The sequence below is a fragment of the Myotis brandtii genome, unplaced genomic scaffold, assembly GCF_000412655.1.
Source record: "Myotis brandtii unplaced genomic scaffold, ASM41265v1 scaffold181, whole genome shotgun sequence".
Classification (NCBI taxonomy): domain Eukaryota; kingdom Metazoa; phylum Chordata; class Mammalia; order Chiroptera; family Vespertilionidae; genus Myotis; species Myotis brandtii.
The window spans coordinates 2,979,661-2,997,774 of record NW_005356712.1 but is presented as its reverse complement, the minus strand read 5'-3'; the positions used below and the strand labels follow the sequence as shown (position 1 = coordinate 2,997,774).

At 51.4% G+C, this 18,114-nt stretch overlaps 1 protein-coding gene across 4 annotated transcripts in view; it reads right to left on the bottom strand.

Moving 5' to 3' along the window:
- Positions 1-787: 787 nt before the first annotated feature.
- Positions 788-18,114, bottom strand: part of KSR2 (kinase suppressor of ras 2) — a 265,061-nt gene continuing 247,734 nt past the window's right edge. For 3 of the 4 annotated variants that reach the window (XM_005863784.2, XM_005863785.2, XM_014537695.1), the window contains 5 exons: positions 17,640-17,773; positions 13,140-13,271; positions 7,111-7,240; positions 4,765-4,898; positions 788-2,095 (listed from right to left, as the gene is read on the bottom strand). In XM_005863784.2, coding sequence (XP_005863846.1) covers positions 2,089-2,095; positions 4,765-4,898; positions 7,111-7,240; positions 13,140-13,271; positions 17,640-17,773 — 537 coding nt within the window. In that variant the 3' untranslated portion in view covers positions 788-2,088. Of the gene's footprint in view, positions 2,096-4,760; positions 4,899-7,110; positions 7,241-13,139; positions 13,272-17,639; positions 17,774-18,114 lie in introns of those variants that run through there. The other variant, XM_014537696.1, reaches the window with a different exon arrangement.

The following is an 18,114-nucleotide window of genomic DNA, read 5'->3' as shown; positions in this document are numbered from 1 at the left end:
AGGACTTTTGTCCCTGGGCCCAAGAAGCTCTGGTTGGATTTCAGGCCCTCGGGAGGCCAGCGGGCAGAGCCGAGGCTCAGGCCTGGGGTCAGGCCGCTGGGTGACACAGTGGCAGCTGCTGCTAAGAGCTGCCCCCAGCAACACTGGAGAGGCAGGGGCTTGTGCAAATGTGTGTAAAATGCCCCCAAGACACACACGTGCTGAGCTAAGCCACAGAAGTCCTCAGAAAAGGAACTGCCACTTAGAAGGGCCCACTGGGCCTTCGCCTCTGGGCCCTGCAGGTGCCAGTGCTGGGCAGGCACATGGAAAGGTTCTCTGGAGACACAGGGGCTCCCTCGCCTGGGCCTTGGGAAACAGTTCTAGTCTCATCACTTTCCCAGTTTGGAAGCAGGCATGGCACCCAGAGCTCGAGCAGGTCTGAGGGTCGCCCAAGGTGGGAAGACCCTCGCCCTGGTTGGAGGCCGAGTCTAGCCCAGGTGGGGTTTTGAAGTCGGGCTCCCTCTCTGGAGGGAGATGTCTGGGGAAGGTAGTGACCAGAAGAAAAGCAAGCTGGGCAGTGCGTGGGGCGTTCAGTGAGGCCACGCCCCACTCCTGGGCATGCTGCCTGCTGCTGCCCCGCTGGGGACAGAGCTCCCTTTAATGCCAGATCAGACGAGTGGGGTCCAGAGCTTTGGGAATGTAAGGCCTACCCTCACAAGGTATGGAATGGAAGGAACGTAAGACATCTCATTGATGTTTCTCTCTCGCTGACATTTCGATCTCTCTCCCCTCCTCTCTCTTTCTCTCTCTCTAAAAAAAAAAAAAGACACCAGAAAAATAAAGAAAGAAGGAGGAACATAAGACAGAGGCTCCCACCACTTTCTGAGCACGACCTGCTCCCTGCAGGTCACCGGCCAGGCAGGCATGAAGGTGAGAGACAATGCAGGGCCCTGAGCAAACAGAACCCCCTGTAACGGGGAGGCCACTGGGGCTCAGCACGGGCTGGAGTTGAGAACGCAGAACTGCTGGAAACAGCCTCCCTCCTCGCCTCCCAATGGCACTTTTTAGGGGTGAAGGGGAGGGGAAATCCTTTGCAAGCAGGATGCTGTGTGCACCCCCTAAAACCCCACACACATGCATCCCAGGAACCCGCATCTGTCCTTGTGGTCGACAACCTTAGCTGGTGTAAGTGCCGAAGCAGAGGGAAGGGAAACAATGTTCTAGAAGCCCCTCCCAGGGCCCCAGTTCTCAGGGCCTGGGCTTCAGGGGTGTCATGGATGAAGGTGAGCTGAAAGGAGCCCCGAGAAGTCATCCTCGCTAGGGAGCCACTGTGCTTTCAGAAGAAGAGGGGCAGGGTGGGGCAACAGGGTGGTGCTCGAAGAACAGGAGTGGGAGGTCTGAGAACTGACCCAGCGAGACCCAGAACCCGGGTGGCATGCGAGACTGTCTGGCTGCATTTGGGAGCTGTGTGGGAGGTGCCACAAACCAAACAGGCTTGGGTTGGGGCCTCTGAGACCAGATGTTGACAAAGAGACAGCTTGTCCCTCTGCTCAGGTCGGCCCGTAGCCCCCGCTAAGCTGGCTCAGCCCTGCACGCCTGCCCGTGTTCCCTGAGGGCTCAGCCGGGACCCACTGCGCAGAGCCCAGGACAGCCCAGGACACACTGGGATGCAGAGCCGCCTGGCTCTGGCTCGTCAAGGGGAATCGAGCACAGATGGCATCGCGCACACATGTACACACATGTCCACGCACATGGGTCCTGCGAGCCTGCTCCCTGGGCCTCCTGCCCTGGTCTCCACGGCCTGGGGACTCCACACTCAGTTTGCATCCCTCCTCCCTAACCTGCCCCGCACCTTGTGCATCAATTCCGTGTCTCCCTGGCTGGTCCTGTTGAGTCCCAGCTCAGGGGTCCCCAACTCTTCCCGAGCAAAAGGACACAGGTCTGGGGTACAGGGAAGCCACCGAGCTGAGTTGTGCAGTGCTCCCAGGCCGGCTGGGTGGTCCCCTCTGACGGCGAGCCTCTGGCCTCCTAGGCTGGCAGAGGACAGAGCAGGGGAGGAGAGGTGGCTCGGGAGCTGAGGCCGCTGAGCTCCATCCCTTTGTCCAAAGGTCACAGCCTAGAGAAGGGAGAGAGTGGCAAAATGTCACACGGATTTGACGATGCTGTCTTTTGTGACCTAGCACCCTCTCCAAGGCCAGGTAGTTTGAGATGAGCTGTTCCCATCCTCTGCAAGAGAAGGTGGAAGGGACTTCTCCTTATTGAGGTCCTACTATGTGCCAGACTCTGTGCCAAGTGCCACAATACTTGATCTCATTTAAATCTGAGACTAGCCTGCAAGATAGGTACATCATACCCTTTTAACAGATGAGAAAACTGAGGTTCAGAGAGGTTAAGTGTTTTGCCCAAGGGTGCACAGCGAGGAAGCAGCAGGGTCAGGATTTTAACCCAGAACTCTTCCCACTGGAGCACATAGCCTCTGGACTAAGTAAGGATGGTCGCCCAGCGTGTGGGCTCGGGGGAGGCCCTGTGGGCTGGAGTACCAGCCTGCATGCGTGTGGAGCTGCCGAAATGGTTGGCAAGGGCTGGAGCTACGGGAAGACTCCTGCGATGAGGAGAGGCTTTGCTGACTATTGCTGAGACAGAATCTAGGCCAGGGGTCCTCAAACTACGGCCCGCGGGCCACATGCAAATACAAATATTGTATTTGTTCCTGTTTTGTTTTTTTACTTCAAAATAAGATATGTGCAGTGTGCATAGGAATTTGTTCATAGTTTTTTTTAAAACTATAGTCCGGCCCTCCAACGGTCTGAGGGACAGTGAACTGGCCCCTTGTTTAAAAAGTTTGAGGACCCCTGATCTAGGCCATCAGGGGTAGAAGTATGTACCCAATCTCCCAGGATGGTTCTGGAAAGAGACCCAGAAGGTGCACAGGTAATATTTGCCTAGAAGCTGGCAGAGGGGTCAACATCATGGATTTAGGGTCTAAACCAGCCTGGGTTCTAATACTTGCTCTGTTCCTTACTAGCTGTGCGATCGTTGGGAAGGCACTTAACCTCTGTGTGCTTTGGTTTTCTCGTAAGTAAACAGTGACAGTACTAGCACCTACCTCCTGAGGGGAGGGGCTCTTAGGATTCAGTGAGGTAATGCAGATAGAATCCTGACATAGCACCGGCCACACATGTTTAGTAAGTGATACCCAGATGACAGGTACTGTGCTGGTGGTTGTGATGATGATCTAGACTAGTGCCATGCGATGGACATACAGTGCAACCCAAAAGAAATGGAAGCAGGAACACGGACAAATACTTACACACCGACCCACCGAGCTGTACGTTTGAAATGGGAGAATTATATGCTATGTGAACTATATCTCAGCACGCTGTTCAAAATGAAGTCATCTCTGTCATTGTAAATTTTCTAATCATATTTTTAAAGTTAAAATGTAAAATTAATCTTAATGATATATTTTACTTAATTTAAGTAGCTCTAAAACATTATAATTTCAATATGTAGCCAATACTGTCCATGTAATGTAACAAATTATACTGCAGTCTCTTCTTTCTCCTACTTCACACCTATAGTCCATCTCCGTTCCACTCCCCACTCCGAGTGCTCAGTGGCCACACATGGCGAGTGGCTGGTATTGGACAGCAGAGGTCCAGGCCCCACTACTCAGAGGGTGACCCATGGACCGGCCGCCCAGCATCACCTCGGAGCTTGTTGGAAATACAAGATCTTGGGCCCCACCCAGACCTGCAGAATAAGAATTCCCTAGGACCTCCGTGGTCGGCAAACCGCGGCTCGTGAGCCACATGCGGCTCTTTGGCCCCTTCAGTGTGGCTCTTCCATAAAATACCACGTGCGGGCGGGGCCAAAGAGCCGCGTGTGGCTCGCGAGCCGCGGTTTGCTGAGCCGCAGTTTGCCTACCACTGCCCTAGGTGATCTGAACGCACGTTAAATGTGAGGTGCACGTCTCTGGAACACGGGCTTGCCTTCCTCCAACCCACCATGTGCTGAGACATACGAGATTCTAGAAACCACAGCTCCTCGGGTGTGACCACCAGAGGGGCGAACTGAGACCGAGAGGTGAGTTTTGAGTTAGCCGGACGCCCTTGGAACACGCCAGCTGCAGCTACAACCTCTTGGTGGGTCCCGTTTGCAGATTACAAGCCCCTGCTGCCCCGGCTGCTTAGGGAAGGACTCTGGCACTGACCACTCCACTGAGGGAGGCCCCCGGAGAGACACACGTATTGTCTCAGGGCCACTGGGCTCCAGCCAGGAATAAGGGGGAGGGAGCAGCCCGGCACCTCCTAGTGAGGAAGGCAGAGACGCTTGTGGCAGGAAGGAGGGAGAACCTTCCCCACCTGTCTTTGTGCAACAGAGAATGCTGGGAGCTCAGAGTTGCCTTGATGGGGACAGGCTGCTGGTTTGAGGGAAGATTTCCTGAAAGCTAGGCCTTGTGGAGGGGTCCGCCGAATAGCTGACACGTGGGGCTTGGTGGGTTCAGGGGACCACCTTGCCACGGGATGCTCCACCCACTGGGCATCAGCCTTCATCAGGGAGAATTAGGCAATGAGGTGGCATGGTAGCCACACAGCAGTGCTAGGGCCCAAATCCCAGAGCAGACTCCCCTGAACAGAAACCTGGTAGGGACGAACGGTGGCTGGGGGAGGGAGGTGGTGCATGGGAAGGAGAAGGCTGGCAGAGGAGTTGGGGAAGGGAGCAACAGGTGACCAAGGCCAGAGGACACGGGCAGCGGGGAGAGGGCTGAGGGAGAACACCTACTCTGCCGACTTCCAGAAATGCCCGGGGTGAGACAGGCGGCGGTTTCGTTTTGGCAGTTTCTCCAGCATGTCCATGAGCTTGGTGAAGGTGGGTCTCTCCTCCTGTTCAAAGGCCCAGCAGAAGAGAAGGATGTCCTAAAAGAAACCAATATGTGATGATTTAACAAAAATGATGTCTATATTGCTCTTTAGAACCTCATTGGATCTGTCCATTTGTATATCCATTTATCCCACTTGCATATTCTTCAATCATCATCCACCCATCATCCATCCATTCGTTCATCTATCCACCCATCATCCATCCATCCATCCATCCATCCATCATACATGTACCCATCTAAATTCATGAATTTATAATCCATCCATCCATCCATCCATCTATCCATCCATCCATCCATCCAAAGATCCATCCATGCATCCAGCTATTCATCCATCATCTATCCATCTATCATTCATACACCCATCTATCATCTATCCATCCATCCAGCCACCCATCCATCACCCATCCACCCATCCATCCAATCACCCATCCATCATCCATCCATCCACCCACCCATCCATCATCCGTCCATCCATCATCTATCCATCCATCCACCCATCCATCATCTATCCATCATCCATCCATCCATCCACCCATCCATCTATCCATCCATCCATCCATCCATCCATCCAATCACCTATCCATGATCTATCCATCATCCATCCATCCATCCACCAACCCATTCATCCATCCACCCATCCACCTATCCTTCTACTCACCTACTTTCTAGGCCATATGGCAGACTAGGTTAGCCCTATTCTAGAAGGCCTGAAATACACTAAGATCAATAAAATACTTCTCAATGAGTTTGTGAACATTTTTCTTAATGGGGAGGGAGAAAAGGAATCCACATCCCAATACTATAGTGCCCTTCAAAGTTATAGAGAGGAAAATTACTAATAGTAATATTTTCACCTGAGAAAGGAAACTTAAGAGGCAGGCAGTCCTTAAAAGCATTCCAGATAATGACCCCCTCCCTGACTCATCTGTCTCTGATCAAAAGAAGGGAATTTGCCCTAGCTGGTCTGGCTCAGTGAATAGAGTGTTGGCCTGCGGACTGAAGGGTCTGGGTTCGATTTCAGTTGAGGGCACATACCTCGATTGCAGGCTCCCGGCCCTGGTCAGGGGCATGTGGGCGGCAACCAATTGATGTGGCTCTCTCACATCAGTCTCTCTCTCTCTCTCTCCCCCCCCCCCCCCCCCACACACTTCCACTCTCTTTAAATCAATGGAAAAAATATTCTCGGTGAAGATTAAAAAAAAAAGAGGGGAATTCTTCGTGCTATGTTTTAGAGGACGACTATTAATATACTAGTGACCTGGCACATGGATTCATGCACATTGAAAGGAAATTATTTAGAAGGTAGCAGGTGGGGCGGGACTGGGCAAGATGAGCCGGACATGCCCTGGAGCCATCAACAGGGCATGTCCCTGTTGGGGCTCTTATGAACAGGTGTCATGCCCGTTCCCAAGTGACAGGTGAGGGAGGGAGGGGCATGTGAGCGGCACCCCCCCCCCTCCCTCCCTGGAGTCTGCAGAGTGAGCGGGGTCCCTCAGCCTGGCCTGACATCCCCCAAGGGGTCCCAGAGTTGCGAGACGGCCTGCAAAGTTGCACTCTGCAAAGTTCCTCCATAATAGTGTTGTGGAATGCAAATGCAAGTGTGCAGTAAACCAGATTCGGGGCGACAGTGCCCCAGCAACAACATAACCCACGGCCGAAGGTGGAATCACGAGGCCCCACGGGGAATCAGGTTCCCTTCTCTCTGGTTTTGGGGTGCGTCACCCGAGAACTGCCGCTGCCAAGTCACTGTGTTGAGCGTCTGCCCCCTGGTGGTCAGTGTGCACCATAGCAACTGGTCAGACAGTCGGAGACTTAGCATATTAGCCTTTTATATATATAGATACTCAGGCTTCTCTGTTTCTTTATATCTTGTTCTGAGTTGGACAATGCCTTAAATTTTTTAATGTAGATGCAATTAAAATTAGATTACCAGTGATATTTTAATGAATGTCTTTTTTAAATTGACAGAAAAAGAAGGAATCCCTGGTTCTACTTAACTCAGCAGTCCACTGCTCGGAAAACCTGGCCAAGTGCTACTGAGTCCCTGATGGTAGGAACCTGAACTGCAGGCACGGTTCAGAGAGTTTTGCCTCCTAAGCTCCAAATCATTACAGGACAAGGCTGTGGGCATGCTTTTTGGTTACCCTTTGGGAAAGCACTTGCAACCTTCACACACAAAAAAAAGAAAGCCCGGAATGGTGTCTGCTGCTCCTCTTGTCCCCAGGACCTGGCACCATCCGACTCACCGAGATTTCTTTTCCCACGCCGATCTGGCTGAGGTTGGGTTTCATGCCTGTGCCCATTTGCCAGATGATTGCCTCTGCTGGCTGGGTCTTGAAAGGCCACTCCCTGGCGTGAAGTTCATACCAGATTGTTCTGTTGGCAGACGTTGTTAAAGGGGTGTTGGTGTGACATGTTACTCATATCCCCCCACTCACACCCACCCACTGGCCAGCCTGCTGGCTGATCACTCTGTCCCCTACTTTCTTCCTCACAGGGTGGCTGTTTCTCTCCCTGGCTGTGCTTAAGGCTTTCGTGGTGTCTTAGAGTCATGCTTATCCCAGGATACCGCCTCTGGTGCCTTGATTAACATGAATCAAAACCTAGAACCTGAATAATTTAATAGAGTGTGGCTGTGACCTCTGGCCTGTAATTCTAGAGAGCCACTGTAGGGCAATAATTAAGGATACAAGAGTCATTTACAAGGATGTTCTCTACAACATGATGTGTAACACTGAAGAAAGCAGGAATGACGCAAGTGTTCAGTAGAGGGAACAGGCTGCATGTATCATGGTAAACCCATCAAATGACATAGAATCCTACATTATTAACACATTTCAAGAAAACTTTGCTGACAGGACAAAAATGCTCAATATATCACTTTAAATGAAAAAAAAAAACCTATGTCTAAGATATAATGTTACTCTTTTTTCAAAAAGCATTATATATATATCGACAAGAGAATAAAGAGAAACACTGTGAAGAGTTAACAGTGGCTATCTCTGTGATAGGATAATATAGGATAGGAATTTTTCCTTTTGTACTTGTGTTTTTCTAAGTGTGAATCATCCTGTAGAATAACTGAAAGAAAAGAAACGGTCTGAGAGTCAGACTGCTTTGCGTTCAATTTCTGGTTCTACTCCGCACTGGCTGCATGATGCTGGGCAGGTCACGTCACTTCCCTGAGCCTGGACGCCCTAACCTGCCACGTTAGAGGCGGGAGGCTGTGTATCTGGGATGCTGAGTGGAGGGCAATTCGATGCCAGGTTGATTCTAGGAGGACTGATTTTGTCATCACAATGTATTTCACAGACAATGCCAGTGTAGTGACTGAAGAAAGGTCTGCTCCGGTGAGCAGCACGTGGGAATGGACAGGGCCCGGGCTGGGCAGGATAAATGATGCTGGGAGGCGTGGGGGGCAGTGAGGACCATGTGGGTGCTCCTGGGATGCGGGTGTTGGAGCTATTCCGTGTGGATAGGTCTCAGCTTGAAAGGGGGCAGAAAGAGAATGATGGGAAACCAGTTAGTATTGTAAGAACTATTAATCAGGCTCTGTTAACCGTGATTGTTTTATTCTGATTAAAGAAGGCACATTCCACCCTGGCAGGAGCTGACCTGGAGACGGAGCCCTTCCTCCCCATTTGGAGCTGCCTGTCATCATGGGAAGATTAACAAAGATTTGTTACAGACACCAGAATCACCAGCCCTTTGATGATCCCCAGCCCTTTTTGCATACCTGCAGGCCTTTGCAGACCTCCAGCCTGCTTACGTCCCCTACTTTCTTCCTCACAGGGTGGCTGTTTCTCTCCCTGGCTGTGCTTAAGGCTTTCGTGGTGTCTTAGAGTCATGCTTATCCCAGGATACCGCCTCTGGTGCCTTGATTAACATGAATCAAAACCTAGAACCTGAATAATTTAATAGAGTGTGGCTGTGACCTCTGGCCTGTAATTCTAGAGAGCCACTGTAGGGCAATAATTAAGGATACAAGAGTCATTTACAAGGATGTTCTCTACAACATGATGTGTAACACTGAAGAAAGCAGGAATGACGCAAGTGTTCAGTAGAGGGAACAGGCTGCATGTATCATGGTAAACCCATCAAATGACATAGAATCCTACATTATTAACACATTTCAAGAAAACTTTGCTGACAGGACAAAAATGCTCAATATATCACTTTAAATGAAAAAAAAAAACCTATGTCTAAGATATAATGTTACTCTTTTTTCAAAAAGCATTATATATATATCGACAAGAGAATAAAGAGAAACACTGTGAAGAGTTAACAGTGGCTATCTCTGTGATAGGATAATATAGGATAGGAATTTTTCCTTTTGTACTTGTGTTTTTCTAAGTGTGAATCATCCTGTAGAATAACTGAAAGAAAAGAAACGGTCTGAGAGTCAGACTGCTTTGCGTTCAATTTCTGGTTCTACTCCGCACTGGCTGCATGATGCTGGGCAGGTCACGTCACTTCCCTGAGCCTGGACGCCCTAACCTGCCACGTTAGAGGCGGGAGGCTGTGTATCTGGGATGCTGAGTGGAGGGCAATTCGATGCCAGGTTGATTCTAGGAGGACTGATTTTGTCATCACAATGTATTTCACAGACAATGCCAGTGTAGTGACTGAAGAAAGGTCTGCTCCGGTGAGCAGCACGTGGGAACGGACAGGGCCCGGGCTGGGCAGGATAAATGATGCTGGGAGGCGTGGGGGGCAGTGAGGACCATGTGGGTGCTCCTGGGATGCGGGTGTTGGAGCTATTCCGTGTGGATAGGTCTCAGCTTGAAAGGGGGCAGAAACAGAATGATGGGAAACCAGGTAGTATTGTAAGAACTATTAATCAGGCTCTGTTAACCGTGATTGTTTTATTCTGATTAAAGAAGGCACATTCCACCCTGGCAGGAGCTGACCTGGAGACGGAGCCCTTCCTCCCCATTTGGAGCTGCCTGTCATCATGGGAAGATTAACAAAGATTTGTTACAGACACCAGAATCACCAGCCCTTTGAAGATCCCCAGCCCCTTTTGCATACCTGCAGGCCTTTGCAGACCTCCAGCCTGCTTACCTGTTAATTCTGGCACTCCCTTTGGCTATTTCCCCATGTAACCCCAGCCCTTGCATATCACTAAGCCCTTTGAAGACCCCTAGCCTTTTGCATATCTGTAAACTGCTCTTTTGCCTACTTTCCTTTGTACTTATGCCTATATAAGCAGCTGGCTTATGGTGGGCTGCAGAGCAGATTTTTGTGGCTAACCTGCTGCTCTCCCATACTTCTGGCAATACTGGAATAAACACTCACATATGATTCAACCCTGTCTCTGCTTAATTGGCTTGAGTAGTGACAGGCAGCATGGACAAGCTCACTGAGAACAAGGCTCCGCAACTCAGGGACTCTCTGAAACCATCCTCGGAGCTGATCTTTCCTCCGATCTAGGCTAATTTGTGTAAATTTGCCTTAAAGAACACAAAGCACCCCGTTAGCCTTTTGAATCAGAGGACTGTGATCGGGCTATTATTTCTAGGGTTCCACTTCCCCTTAGCATCGCTTCTCCCTGCCGACCTCGCAGTGGTTCTCAACCTTCCTCATGCCGCGACCCTTTAATACAGTTCCTCATGTTGTGGTGACCCCCAACCATAACATTATTTTTGTTGCTACTTCATAACTGTAATTTTGCTACTGTTATGAATCGTAATGTAAATATCTGATATGCAGGATGTATTTTCATTGTTACAAATTGAACATAATTAAAGCATAGTGATTAATCACAAAAACAATATGTAATTATATATGTGTTTTCCGATGGTCTTAGGCGACCCCTGTGAAAGGGTCGTTCGACCCCCAAAGGGGTTGCGACCTACAGGTTGAGAACCGCTGCTTTAGATGCTCAGGAAGTTCTCAAGTTAAGGTGCTCTGTGGTTTTATCATCACAATAAACAGTAACACTGATTGAGTGTTTACTTCTCAGTACATATGCCCTGTCCTTCTGGGAACTGTAACAAAGTATCCTTTCAATGGCAGTCATTGCCCTAATCTATTGGCCTCATCATATCTGAATAATAATGAAAGCTCCATTTTAAAACAGGAGGCACGCTCATTAGCCCCATTTTACAGATGAGAAAACCGAGGCCCAGGAAGGTTATGTTATCTTACTTGAAGTCACATAGCAAATAGGAGGTTGTATCCAGTTCATCTGACTACAGAATTGCATCACTGGCCATTGTGCTAGACTGGCAAGTCTATGCCCCATCATGCAATCGGGGCAGAGAATTCCCTGGGAGGACAACCCCTGTAGTTGATGGGTGAGGGCTGGTGAGGAGCACAGACAGACTGCAGGCTGCAGGCGCTGCTCATGTGAAAGGAGAAAGGGAGGCTGTCGGAGCGGGAGCGGGGTGCTGGGCTGGGTGCCCTGTGGGTGTTTGCTCACTTACTCCTTACAACACCTCAGTGGGTTTTATGATCTTTAATTAGGGCTTTGAGTGGTGAAATGACTCCGTGGTTCAAAGCACCAAATCTGGAGCGAGGCTGTCCCCTGTTTGACTCCCAGCTCCTGCCTGCCATCGGGAGTCACTGAGCCCCTCAGAGCCTGTTTCCTCACCTGTCACTTGGGAACGGGCATGACACCTGTTCATAAGAGCCCTAACGCAGTGCTCACCACGCTTCTGAAAGTCCCCTTGTTCTAAGTCATGCGTGAGCATGGCGCTCCCAAGCACCAAGAGGCATCTGATGGGCAGGAAACCAGAATGCAAGTGTCAGGAATGAAGGCCTCCTTAAAACTTTATTTCGCACCCAACTTGCAAGAGAACTCACTTAAAGAGAAATAACAGTTGCCGAAGATGAAAACACCAGTGGAAAAGTAATTACTTACTTCGGTACATTTTGTTAATTACATTCCTCTTTCTTTTGCTAAATTTATATGAAAATATACCAACTTAATTACTGCAATTTGGTTTCAGATAACAGTTTCTAACTAGATAAAGATTGGGGCATAAACGAATCAGGGAAAATGACAGCCACTAAGGGGTCCAAGTGACAGTCATTGAGCATCCTAATGTGCCAGGAACTGCTTCCCAGGTTTTACAGAGGGGTGCGGTGGGGCACTTTTCCGGGGAAGGTGGCCTAGCGTCTCTCCATGGTGCTCAGTGTATCTACACGCATCTGCAGGCCTGCGGCTTTCCCAGGCAGCTTTCCCAGCGTTCTCTCCCCAGCCCTGCCACCACCGGGACGGCTCAGGTGAGGGTTAGCAGGGCCGCTGGAGGGAGGGGAGCACGAAGCCTTCCCAGCTGCACCTTCTCAGAGCGCTCGGCCCGCATCTCGGGGCTGAGTGTCCTGGATCCTCACCCCTTCCCCCCTCCACTTCCAAAGACATCTCATTCAGCCGGTCTGTGAGCCTCAGTGCTGGAGCGTCGACCTAAGAACCAGGAGGTAACGGTTTGATTCCCGTTCAGGGCACATGCCCAGCTTGCAGGCTCGATCCCCAGTGTAGGGCGTGCAGAAGGCAGCCCATCGATGGTTCTCTCTCATCACTGATGTTTCTATCCCTCTCTCCCTCTCCCTTCCTCTCTGAAATCAATTAAAAACAAAACAAAAACAACAGACATCGGGTTCTCTCCCAGGACGGCGGTCACCCTTTCCTTACCGACAATCCTCAACTCTTCTTTCCCAGGCTCCAGATGCAGATTCTGCGCCTTCTGGTTGGCTCCGCTGGCCAGCTCCCTGGCAGCTCAAACTCACTGAGTACGAATCGGCCCTCTTTGCCTTCCTGCCCCACCTCCAGGGTCCCTCTACCTTGGTGAGGTGGTAACTCTCCCTCTGCCCGGGTGCTTAAGGTAGAAATCTGGGCGCCACCCACATTCCGTCCACCATCAAACCCCATCGCTCCCATTTCTGAATGCGTCTCCATTCCCAGTTTCCACACCCGCTGGCACTGACTCAGTGGACAGCACCAGCATCTCCGCCTGGACTGGTCACCAGCCTCAATCCTGTCCTTCTCTTTTCCACTCTGCACACAGTACTGTGGTTGTGCTGAAACTGGACATACTGTTGTGAATGAGCCAGGTAGCCTGCCATGGTCCATAACCAGTTAGAAACCAGGCATGAAGATGTGCTGGGGCCCCCCTTTTTCCTGCACCCCAGTCAGATCCCCCAACCTCACTCAGAAACCCAGCCACTTTGCCCCCACAGACAGGTGCCCCGCCCCTCCCAAAAGCACCGAAGGAAACCGGGGACGCGGGCCTCTGCGGGGCCGAGGCTCTCGAAGGCCGGGGCGGGCGCCTACCCGAGGGCGAAGACGTCCGAGTGCTTGGAGAAGGGCAGCTTGTCCTCCTCCGTGTCGGGGGACAGCTGGCGGATGATCTCGGGCGCCAGGTGGCACAGCCAGCCGTTCTGGATGCGCAGCTTGTCCTCCCGCCTGGAAAGCAAAGCACAGAGTGAGTCCTGTGTCGCAGCCCCGGGAGGTCAGGCCCCCAGCGCTGACCCCAGCCCCTGTGCCATCTCTGCTGGCTTTCTTGCGTCTCCCTGTTGGGGCACTGCCTGACCTTGTACTTGAGGCTAAGACCCAGTGGGAGTGGTACAGGGAGGGCTGGTCTAGAGAGACATGTAACACCCAAACCATCCCGGGTCCCTTCGCCTCTGAGGCGTCCCTCCCCCCTGCATTCCATGAATACAGCCGATTCTCATCCTTGTGGAGTCATGCTCTGTAGTCTTCACACACATGTGCCGGCGAATACAAAATTGGTGCTCCTGGGAAGTACAGACAGATACCCGCACTCGTGTGCGCACAGACCTCTCACATACATCATCTCAAATCCCACACCACCCGTCCTGGTCCATCCTGTTTCTTTATTTTGCACAAGGGAAGTTGAGGCTCCGAGTGTTGATGCTTGTCCGGGGCTGCCCCACTGCCCAGTGCCAGCTGGCCCCAGGGCTGGGGCTTCTTGCGCTGCACGGCAGGCACCCCCCTCTCCTCCCCCTGGTCATCTCCCCATGGCCGCTGGAGCAACAGGGAAGAGTGGCCCTTTGTTCAGCCTCAGTGGGGAACAGGCCTGTCATGTGACTCCAATCCTTCCCCACCCTGCATGCTCCTGAATGACTGTGCATGGGCCGTGAATGCGGATTTGGGGTTACCAATACATCTGAGTAGATGAGTTGCAAATACGGAGTCTGTGACTGATGAGGACCAGCTGTATTTATGGAGCATGCACTGACACCAGGCTCTGTCTCGCACCAGGAGCCCAGCGGAGAACGGGACCAACGGGGCCCGCCCTCCTGGAGCCGGAACTTTGGTAGGGAGAGGCGATGACAAGTGAATTAAATAAACAGGAAAGACACAGATGGTGGTAAGCATTGCACAAAAGGTTAAAAAGGGGAAGTGTCAAAGATAAGAGGAAGCTGGCTTTAGGTAAAATGTGAGCTAAGATGGGCATGACCCAAAGGATCCAGCCCTCTGCACAGGAAAACTGCAGGCAGGAGGGAAAGTGAGACCAAGGTCCCAGACAGGCCCTGTGTTCTAGAAACCTAGAAACACCAGTGTGAGTGGCACACATGACACCATCCTGTGTATCCACTCAAATGTTTACATCCAACCTGGGGGGGGCGGGACTTGGGTGGCTCCCCTCCCAGCACCATAAACAATGCTGCGTGGACATGTTTGGGCAGCGCCTATGAGCATTCCTTGGGATCCATCCTTGGAGGAGACAGGAAGCTGGCTCCCTTCTTCACTTTACACCTTTACAAGTGCAGAACTCTCCATCTGAGACGGAAATCCGACCTCCTGCGAGTTTTCCCTCTCTCCTAGGAAAGGGCCAGCTGATACAGGGAGAGTGGGCAGGTGTGGGAGAAGGGGATGGGTATCTCCAACCATCAGGAGTGAGGCTGTGCCCTGACTGATGCTGCTCAGTGGTTAGAGCATTGGCTGCACACCAAAGGGCCATGGGTTTGATTCCCAGTCAAGGGCACATATCTCAGTTGCAGGTTCGATCCCTGGTGATCCCCATTCCCAGACGGGCATGTGTAGGAGGCAAGCAATCAATGTGTCTCTCTCACATTGATATTCTCTCTCTCTCTCTCTCTCTCTCTGCTTCCATCCTCACCTTCCTCTCTCTCTGAAAATCAATGGGGAAAAATACCCTCAGATAAGGATTAACAAACAAACAAACAAAAAGGAGTGAGGCCAGAGCCCCCAGCAGTGGGGCCTCCGGGGCGCCTGCTGGGAACCCCAGGCTGGCTGGGCTGGAGGCTTCCTCCAGGGCAGGCTTCTGAGCTCCCCAAGGCTGAGGCATTGCCTCCTGAACTCATTCGTTCACATCCCACAGCGGGGAGTCCTGCCCTAGCTCAACACCTTCGAGAGCAGAGAGCAGCTTTTCTCACCCTTCGCTTCCAATACTGAGCAACTGACATCCAGCCGATGCAACTGAAGAAGTGAGCTTTTTACTTATTTGAATTAAAGTTAAAATAGCCACCTGTGGCTGGTGGCTACCACCTTGGACAGTGCTACGCTAGATTATTATTTACAACAATTGGATTTTTTTCACTCCTGTATATTTTAATAGATTACCTTTTAACGTGACCTTAAGTAGAAACTAGCACTTCTTAAGTACACATTAAAATTAATATGGAAAATGTTTGTTCATATCCTCCCTGAAGTCGTCTTGCAGACCTCGCTTAGGGGAGGGAGAACCCTGGCGAGAGGCTGCAGGAGTCTGAGTTCTGGTTTGGGCTGGACAGTCCTTTGAGTGGGGCTGCTCTACACACTGGAGGATGGTGAGCAGCATTCTGGCCTGTACCCACTCGACACCAGTAGCACCTCCTCTCCCGCTGTGACAACTAAAAATGTCTGCAGACATCACAAATGTCCCGGGGAAGGGCCGGGAGAGCGTAGCTGAGAATCACTGTTCAAATTTCTACATAAAATAAGGAAATGGTCCAAATTCAGTCTTTCCCCATCAGTGACACGTGACTTGCTCCTGTGCCCTATACAGCGGATGGGATAGAACACATCGTCCGCTAGCAAATATAGGACTCGAATCCATTAGCAAGCGCTTGAGGTGGCAGGCCAGTGAGTTCTTGCTTGTGGGATCGAGACACTGGCAGGGATTTCAGGACCCATCTGTTGCTTACTAGCTCTGTGACCTTGAGCAGACCCGAGTCTCTATTTTCCCACCTACAAAATGGGCACATACTTTCACATGGCCGGTGCAGGGACGAAAGGGAGACAATGCCTGGCACAGGGCTGTGTCAGCTGCCAGGGCCACACAATCAGTGCGCTTAGGTATTACCTATGGATGTGTTTTTTATCTTGAGGACTCAGAAATGAGGTTGAGAGTAGAACCCAAAGTAAGAATGCCATCCAAGAAAGAGGGGCAGTGGCGATGGCAACGGGGGAGTGTGCCTCAGAAATGAGGTTGAGGGTAGAACCCAAAGTAAGAATGCCATCCAAGACAGAGGGGCAGTGGCGATGGCAACAGGGGGAGTGTGCCGGTCCCCACACAGCAAACCTCGAAGTAAGTGCTGCCGGGGAGGCAGAGAGAAGGAAGGAGCCCGCAGGAGCCAGCCCGCCTGGCTTCTGGGTTCTGACTCGAGGCCTCTCTCCACCTCGCTCCTTGCCGATGTATTTGATCATTTTCTGCCTATTTTCTTATCTGAGATGCTCTATCTAGATGGTTTTGAAGACTGCGAGAACTTGGGGGGGGGTGGTGGAATAAAATCTAAAAATGAAATTTAAGCTTCTGTTCGTTTCCGCATCACACAGAAAGAGCCAGATCACGTCTCACCCGACTTCGGACGGTGGGACTTAGACTCAAGGTATTACGGAGTGTGAACCAAATTCACTTGGGAGAGGCCTGGGTGCAGCGCAGACACCAGTTATTCTCAAAGGGAAGAAGCTGAAGAGGAAGGAGAGAAACTGTGAGGCTGCCTCTCTGAGGAGGAAGCCGTTCGTTATACGTGGGGCTCCGTTAGAGAAAACACGCTGGGTCTGGAGTGTGTGTGTGTGTGTGTGTGTGTGTGTGTGCACACACTTTCCAAATTAAAAGCCACACAGGCAGCCCTTCTGAATTATGGGTTGTTTACTTGCGATCAAGCTGTTTTTCACACGGTCACCTCGCTCTAGGGGTGAGAGGCGCCTGAGAGTTAATTACTTAACTGGTGGTTAATGATTCTCCTGTGTGATATTGAGGAGGTCTATGCAAATTAATACTAATTACAACGTAGCAGCAGCTACTATTTGTAGTGTCCTGTGCCCCAGGCACTGCGCTGGACTGGATGTGGTATCTGATTTTATCCGCACAAGGACCCGGAGGCAAGCACAACCCCATCCATCATTTTCCTTGCAGACGGGAAACTGAAGTTCAGAAAACGTCCATGACTTGACTGAAGTCACAGTTAGTAAGTAAGTGGCCAAGCCACGGTGGGCTCCAGGCATGTCTGACTTTAAATCCCTCGCTCTTAACTGAAGTCCTGCTCCACTAAAATGAATGGATTCATAAGGAAGCTTGGAGGGAGGCTCTTGGGTGATTCCCACTTCCGGGTGAGTACCTGGGATGAGGGAAGAGTCCTCCAGTGAAACTCAAGGCCAGGGCTTTGCAGGATTTGGAGATGCTCGGTGCCCTCCTGGGAGTCAGCCCTGCACCATCACAGGGCGGCCTGGCTGCTCAGCTAGGTGACCTCAGGCTACACCACATCTAGGTCACTAAAGCCATTTGGGATGACTCCCCTTCCCGGTCGGTCGGTCGGTCGTTGTCTGTCGAGAACCCCTCTGAGCCCTCCCACCACTTCTCACCTGCCAGCCTGCAGCACCCCGGAAATGCTGAAGAGCCCAAAGTCTGTGATCACCACTTTGCCATTGTCGTAGAAGACGTTCTTGGACTTGAGGTCCTTGTGCAGGATTCCCTTGGCGTGGAGGTAGCCCATGCCCTGCCAGGAACAAGGCGACAGGGTTGTCAGAGGAAACCTGAGTGCTCGCTGCCATCGTGGCCTGGGTTCTTGGTTCACGCTCCCTGCTCTGCCCATGGGACCACACGACAGCAGGAGAACCAGGGCCCACATTAAAGGCATACAGGCGGGGTGGGAGAAGGCCTGGCAGGTGGGAACAGGCAGGGTCCCCAAGGCACAGATCTGCCACCACCCTCAGACCACTGCACCACCGGCTCCATCTAGCTCTTCTGCTTCCTGAATTAGAAACAAAGGAAGATCTCTCCAAAAGAAAGAGGGTGGCAACAAATCTGAGATGAGGGCCCCGAGAAAGGAATTTCAAT